The sequence below is a fragment of the Ailuropoda melanoleuca genome, chromosome 15 (genome assembly GCF_002007445.2).
Source record: "Ailuropoda melanoleuca isolate Jingjing chromosome 15, ASM200744v2, whole genome shotgun sequence".
In the NCBI taxonomy this organism is placed as follows: Eukaryota; Metazoa; Chordata; class Mammalia; order Carnivora; family Ursidae; genus Ailuropoda; species Ailuropoda melanoleuca.
The window spans coordinates 75,235,147-75,242,685 of record NC_048232.1 but is presented as its reverse complement, the minus strand read 5'-3'; the positions used below and the strand labels follow the sequence as shown (position 1 = coordinate 75,242,685).

General features: G+C 45.4%; 1 protein-coding gene across 9 annotated transcripts in view; it reads left to right on the top strand.

Moving 5' to 3' along the window:
* The first annotated feature begins 6 nt into the window (after positions 1–6).
* Positions 7–7,539, top strand: part of B3GNTL1 (UDP-GlcNAc:betaGal beta-1,3-N-acetylglucosaminyltransferase like 1) — a 108,313-nt gene continuing 100,780 nt past the window's right edge. For 2 of the 9 annotated variants that reach the window (XM_034644399.1, XM_034644396.1), the window contains exons 1-3: positions 71–238; positions 1,329–1,445; positions 1,545–1,644. In XM_034644399.1, coding sequence (XP_034500290.1) covers positions 218–238; positions 1,329–1,445; positions 1,545–1,644 — 238 coding nt within the window. In that variant the 5' untranslated portion in view covers positions 71–217. Of the gene's footprint in view, positions 41–61; positions 239–1,328; positions 1,446–1,544; positions 1,645–7,539 lie in introns of those variants that run through there. The other 7 variants (XM_034644402.1, XM_034644400.1, XM_034644398.1 and 4 more) reach the window with 6 other exon arrangements.

Here is a 7,539-nt window from a genome sequence, read left to right as displayed (position 1 = left end):
GGCCTGCGGGAACCCCGCCGCCGCCGTCGCGCCCCACGTGGTAGGTGCCGGGGGCGCGGGGGCCGCCTCCGCCCCTCCTCGCGTGCCCTCCCCCTGCTCTCCCCGTGGCGGGTCAGCGCTGTCCGGGGCCGTGCGTGGGAGGGTCTCGGCCCGAAGCAACCTGTAGCCCAGGAAGTTAATCAAGGCCCACCTGGGACGGAGATTCGCGTTATGTTTTATGTTGTACATCTTGAGAATAGTAAAAAATTCTTTCCTTTTTTCTTTTCTTTTAAATAATAATGTCTCCTTTAAAATAAATAGGTGGCCACTTTTTTGGTAACATAAATTCGAGAAGGGTTATCACTGTTGAATCAGATACTGGAGTAAAGAACTTGACTGAATCTATGAGCTTTTCGAAACCGTATTCGGATTCGGTATTTTTATCATCCTATCCGCTTTCTCCGTAGATGTCGAATACACACACACGTACGTGCATGTAGGCGCCACGCGTGCGTGTCTGCATCTGTACCGTACACACCGGGAGGATGATGCTTGTTTTCTTGTCGAGGCATTTGTCCACCCCCCAGTAGGGTGTCGTCTCAAGGGTTTCTATCTGGGTATTCTGTAATTGCTTGACGTGGTGAGGGACGAGTTAAGACAATTCCTGGGATCGGTCCTCTTGTTGGCAGTCAGGTTTCCCTGGTTTTACTCCATACGCTTTAGACATTTTTGTTATACCTGGGCTATAGGAGAGAAGGCCCGCAGCAAACTCCCAAATAAGGAGAGCAGAGGACAGAGGGGGAGATGGAGGCCACCCGCCTTATCCTAGCGCCCACCCCATGCTTGGTTAAAGCACCTGTCCAGAGACTTAAAAAGAGTTGTGTTGCAGTTTCCCTAACATAATAGTTTACCGAAAGTGCTTATTCCACCGAGAAAAGGACCAATAGGTTATTTTCATGAGTGGGTTGGAAGATACACAGATGCTTGTTTCAACCAAAATGATATTTCCGACCAGTGATTGGAAAACACTTTGGGAAAATTTTTGGTGCCTCTCAGATTCTCGTCTGCTTTTCGAAAGTATCCAGAAGACCAATTAAGGGAACTCTGAGACGATACATCTTGCGGAGCGCAAGAACGTTACGCGCTTGGAGAGAAGGAACGGGCACCTTCTGTTCTGGGGGCACGTTCCTTCTCTGCAAGCCTTGTTCCGGGCTCTTCTGTGAGTCAGGCTCGGCCTTCGGAGAGGGGCCTGGGGTCATGTCCAGTGGTGATGGGGGAGGAAACGGGAGCGGAGGAAAAGGCGTTCGCTCGCACGGTGTGGATGCGAACCCGTTCGTCTTGACTTGCAGTCCGTCATCCTCCCGGTCCACAACGCAGAACTGTGGTTGGATGAGTGCTTGGAGTCTGTTTTGCAGCAGGACTTCGAAGGCGCCATGGAGCTCTCGGTTTTTAATGATGCCAGTAAGGTATTTGGGAACTCCCCGTTGGTGCCTGAGCCCTAGCATGAGTCACAGCCGACGGTCATGAGCAAGTTTCCTGAACCGCCAATGTCCTCGTGCTTTCAGGATAAGTCTGCGGCTATCATTGACAAATGGAAGGTGAAGCTGGAAGGTTCTGGCATCCCCGTCGTCATTGGAGGGCACGATTCTACTTCACCCCGAGGAGGTTAGTGACCTTGTTTGGTTCATTGTTTAGCTGTAAGGAACGGTTTCTTGTGACTTGGGTACTGAAACACCGTTAACCTTAAAAGTAACCCTGCCAACTATTTTACCAGCAAAGGGGGGGTGCTCGGGCATTAGCAAAGAATCCCAACCCAAGACACGCAAGCTCTACCAGAACCACAGGCAGGTCGGGAGAGTAAGCGAGGAGGGGGCTTTTATGGGGGGGGGGAAGGCTGTTGTAAACAGAAAGTCTATTGGAGAAAACTGGGAGCTGGAAGTATGGTGGCTTCTCATTGGCTGGGCTGTGGCCATCTCTCATTGGCTGGGCTGTTGCTGGGGCAGTGGGAAACCTTCCTCACTGGAGCTGGGTTAGTAAAGCAGTACCCACCTGTAAGGTGCCTCTCTTCCTGTTGGGTCTGTAATTGATAACCACTGCTGGGCGCAGAGCTTCCCTTGCCGGCCTCCTGACTGCTCCAAATAAGGTTTTCTTTTATTAACTTTCGTAATAATTTCATTTTCAAATCCTGGTGGAAAGTATCCTGAATAATGAAGCTTATCACTTATTAAAAATCCAGGACACCTAAATTGCTTATTCTTTGGTAACGATTTGTATGAGACCACCATGCATACTTTATATTTATTCAACCTAACAAAAACCTGTTGGGTGTTTTTATTTTTAGTGTGATTGATCTTAGTATTGGTCACGTCTACTTCTTAAAATTCTTTTCTTGTGACATTAGATTTTTGTCCAGTTTTTAAAAAATCTTACTAAGAACTAGTTTTGGTTTCATTGATTTTCTATACTGTTTTTCTTTTTTCTATTTTGTCTGTTTTCTATTTCCACTCTCATCTGTATTTTCTTTCTTCTGCTTACTTTGGGTTTAATCTATTCTTTTCCTAATTTTTTTTTTAAAGATCTTTTTTTTTTTTTTATTTTAGAGGGAGCTGCACACGTGTGAGCGTATTCAAGTGGAGGGGGTGGGACAGGCCGGAGATGGGGAGGGGCAGAGGAGGAGAGAATCTCAAGCAGAGTCCCCACTGAGCGCAGAGCCCCAATGACCCTGAGATCAGGACCTGAGCTGAAACTTAAGAGTCTGTTGCTCAACTGACTGAGCCACCCAGGCACCCCTGTTCTTTTCCTAATTCTCAAGGTGGAACTAAAGTCATTGATTTGAGACCTTTCTTCTTTTCTAATAAGGGCATTTTGTGATATGAAGTCCCCTCTTGCTATCACTTTAGCAACATTGATCTGTTCTTTTCATTTTCGTTCTGTTTCAAAACACCTTCTAATTTTCTTTTGAAAATTTTTTCTTATTTATGGATTGTTTTGAGGTATGTTATTTAGTTCCCAAATACTTGAGGGGGTTCCAGATTTATTGTTATTGATTTCTAATGTAACTCCTCTGTGTAAGAGAACACGCTTTGTGGTCTTGAGTGTGTGGCCTATCTCGGCAGATGTTCTGTGTGCCCTTGAGAAGGTTGTGTAGCTGATGGTGTTGGATGGAGTTTTCTTTTTTTTTTTCTTTTTTTAAGATTTTTTTTTTTTTTTTTTTTTAATTCGACAGATACAGAGACAGCCAGCGAGAGAGGGAACACAAGCAGGGGGAGTGGGAGAGGAAGAAGCAGGCTCACAGTGGAGGGGCCTGACGTGGGGCTCGATCCCACAACGCCGGGATCACGCTCTGAGCCAAAGGCAGATGCCTAACCGCTGTGCCACCCAGGCGCCCCTGGATGGAGTTTTCTAAAAATGTGAATCAGCTCACGCTGAGGACAGTCTTGTTTAAATCTGCCATATTGCTGATTTGGGGTCTACTTGTTCTGTCAGTTATTGAAAGACGGTGTTGAAATCTCTGACTCTGTATAGTTGTCTGTTCCTCTCTGTAGTTTTGTCAGTTTGGGTTAACAATATTTTGAAACTCTGTTATCACTTAGGGTTTTTATGAAGAATTGACCCTTCATCATTGTGAAATAACCCTCTTGATCTTGCTGATTTTCTTTGCTCTGCAGTCTACATTGTTTGGTATGAATTTAACTGTTCTGGCTTTGTTTGACCCGTGTTAACATAATGTATGTCTTCCATCTGTTTAAACTGGTAACCCATTTGTTGAAGGGTACCTCCTTTAACGGGTAGTGCCTCCCGGTGGAGTCTTGTACACAGCACATCCAATCCGACACCCTTCACCTTTGAACTGGTCTTTACGTTAGTTATGTTTACCGTAACAGCTTTATTCATATCCCACACAATTCACCCATCAAAGTATATATTCCTGTGGTTTTTAATGTATTCACAGATCTGTGCAGCCACCCCACATCAGTTTTAGAACATTTTCATCACTTGAGACAGGGACATGGTGTTCCGTACCCTGCTCCCGCCAGCCCTGCACCACCACTAATCGAAGTTTCGTGTTGTGGAGATTTCTGCGTATATATTTGTAAGGGATGTCGGTGGTGCTTTTCCTTTCCTGTAATGTCTTTGGCTATGGAACAGTGATGCTGGCCTCACAGAGTGAGTTAGGTGTGTCCTCCTTTTCTATTTTTTTTGGAAGAGTGGGAAGGATTGGTGTGAGTCTCTAAATGTTTGGTAGAATTCATCAGTGAAGCCATCTGGTTGGAAGGGTTTTTTGTTGACAGGTTTCTTTTTTGTTGTTTTTTTGTTTTTTTTCTTAAGGGTTTTATTTGTTTGAGAGAGTGGAGAGAGAGAGAGAGAGCATGAGTAGTGGGGAGGGGCAGAGGGAGAGGCAGAGGGACAAGCAGGCTCCCCACTGAGCAGGGAGCTGGATACAGGACCCCATCCCAGGACCCTGACAACATGACCTGAGTCAAAGGCAGACACTTAATCGACTGAGCCACCCAGGAGCCCCAAAACTATCTTTTTCTCTCTTTCATTCTGTCAGTTTTTGCTTCACTTATTTTGGGGCTCTCTTGTTAGATGTCTATAGTTTTATAAATGTTATGTCTTCTTGATTGACCCTTTTATCAATATAAAACGTTCTTTGTTTTTAGTAACACTTTTGATTTAGGGTTTATTTTGCCTGGTATCAGAATAACCAACCACTCCAGTACTCTTTGGGTTACTAGTTGAATGGAATATATTTTTCCATCCTTTCACTTACAACTCCTGTCTGCCTTTGGATCTAAGGTGAATCACTTATAGACAGTATTTAAGTGGATTGTGTGTTTTCAAAATCCATTCTCCCAGTCTTTGCCTTTTAATTGGAGCATTTAATCCATTTACGTTTAAAGTCATTAGTGACAAAGGCCTTTTACCATCTTGTTGTTTTTATCTGTACATCTTACATCTTTTTTTGTTCCATAGCCCTCTGTTAGTGCTTTCTTTTGTGCTTAATTAATTATTTCTAGTGTGAGTTTCCTATCACATGTATTTGTAAGTTATTTTCTTAGAGCTTACTGTGGAGATTACTAGGTTGTAACAATCTAGTTTGAATTAACACCAGTTTAGCTTCAGTAGTGTATAGAGCCCTGTCCCACACAGTTCTGTACCTCCCACTTTAGGTTGTTGTCACGGTTTACATCCATATCGTGCAGCTGTTGACATAGATTTATAATCATTGCTCAGTGCATTTGTCTTTTAAGTCAGATAGGAAAAAATTCAAAGTAAAAATAGAACAATACTGGCTTCTCTATTTATCTGTGTATGAAACTTTATTAGCATCTTTGACTCCTTTGTGTAGCTTCAGGTTCTCGTCCAGCGCACTTTCGTTACAGCCCGTTAGCATTTCTTGCAAGGACCGGCCTACTAGTAAGAGCTCCCTCAGCCCTTGTTTATCTGGGAATGTCTTAATTTCTCCTTCATTTTTGAAGGATTATGTTGCCAGATACAGGGGTGCCTGTATGTTATAGACCTAACCGTACATGACTTACATATTGTTTTATACAATTGTTTTTTTTTTTAAGATTTTATTTATTAATTTGACAGAGAGAGACAGCCAGTGAGAGAGGGAACACAAGCAGGGGGAGTGGGAGAGGAAGAAGCAGGCTCCCAGCAGAGGAGCCTGATGTGGGGCTCGATCCCAGAACGCTGGGATCACACCCTGAGCCGAAGGCAGACGCTTAACGACTGCGCCACCCAGGCGCCCCTATACAATTGTTTTTTAAATCAGTTAAAAGAGGGAAGGAGAGATATATATTTATATTGTCTTTTATAATTGATAATTACCTTTGTTGTTTTTTGTTCTTGTTTTTGTTTTTGTAATGGATTTGAAGTACTCCTGGAATTCCTTGGGGTCAATATTCTTAGCCTAAAGAGCTTCCTTTAGTATTTTTTGTAAGGCATATCTGCTAGCTAGAAATTCACTCAGTTTTTGTTTATCTGGTAATGTCTTAATTTCTCCTTATTTTTGAAAGATAGCTTTTCTGGATATAGGATTCTTGGTTAACAGCTTTTCTCTTTGAGTGCTTTGAATATGTCACCCCACTGCCCTGTGGTCTTGACTGCCACGTCTCCCATCCCGTCTACCAGCTGCCTCTCTCCAGAGCTTGATGGTGCCCTTGCACATAGACTTCTCCACACCCTATCGCAAAGGGCATGGGGAGTGGGCAGGAACCCCTTCCCCACAAACCAGGGCAAGGGCATTGGGGGTCCCAGTATTCTTGGTGATACCACACCCAATGTAGACAGTGCCCCTGTGCCAGGGTGGGGGCTGGGTGAAGAAGGGAGCCCTACTTTTCAATGTCACGTGCCTGGGCCTCAGCCTCAGCACCAGGTGCCTGCGGTCAGGATGAGAAGTGCTGATGTCCTGTGGCTCCCGAGAGAGTGTGGGTACCCCAGCCTCCAGCTGGGGAAGGGGGAGGGGATTGCTCCCTGAGGAGGGGTGGAGCAGGTCTTGGTTCAAGTACCACAGACTCTCACTGTTCTTACTGAGTTTTAGTCATTTTCTTCAGCAAATATTTCTTCAATTGCTGTATATCCTTGGGGCCATTTTCCGAGATTATAAGTGGTGGTGGTTTTTTTATCATGTCTACCGGTTTCTGTTTAGGCCGTTCGGCCAGTCTGTGGGGCTCTGCGTACTGTCATTCTGGAAGCCTAATTCCAGTCAACATTCTTGATGGTTCTATTTTGCCTCCTGTCGGCTTAGTAGCTGTAATTCTCTGTTCTGCTATTTTAGTGGTTGATTTGGGGTTATAGCGTACGTCTTCAGTTTACTGAGTTCAGCCTTTCAGATGTCCACCTGTATCTTCACTGTAGTGTGAGGGTCTTACAACAGTATTTGTGCATTTCTCCCCTCTGCTCTCTCTGCTACTGTTGTCCTGCACTTTACCTGCACTGTAAACCCCACAGGACGCCAGAGTTAACTTTAAAGAGGCATACGCAATAAAAAGGAGAATCACGTGCTCACCCATATAGTTATTATTTCCAGGGCTCTTTGTCTAGATCCAGATTTTCCTTTGCTGCCTTTTCCTTCTGCCCGAAAGACTTTCCACGTTTCTTGTGGTGATGAGTTCCTTCACCATTTGCGTGTCTGCATCTGGCACAGTTGCATGTGGGCCGGTGGCCCCTGTGATGACGAAATGTCATCACAAGGTGCACAGCCTTTCCTTTAGCCCCTGTCTGCTGCCCCCAGCCCCCTCCCGGACAGGTGAGCTTGCCCCTCAGGTACCCTTCCTGTACGGCTTCTGCCCTCCTGCTCTCTCTCTTGCTTTCCTTGCTCCCTTCGTCCTCCCTTTCCACCTTCCTTTGTTCCCTTTTCAGAGTGGGTGTGGAGAAGGGAAGGGGAAGGCCTGAGACAGCTGGTCTTCCATGTTTGTGGGGACAGCCCCTCCCCCACCCTGACGGTGCCTCTTGAGCCTGGTGGTCTTCTGTTTCGCAGTAATGGCGGGGGGATGGGCAGTCGGCTCACCTGAGCAGTGGTGGCTGGAGAAGAGAACAGAACCCTGGAGT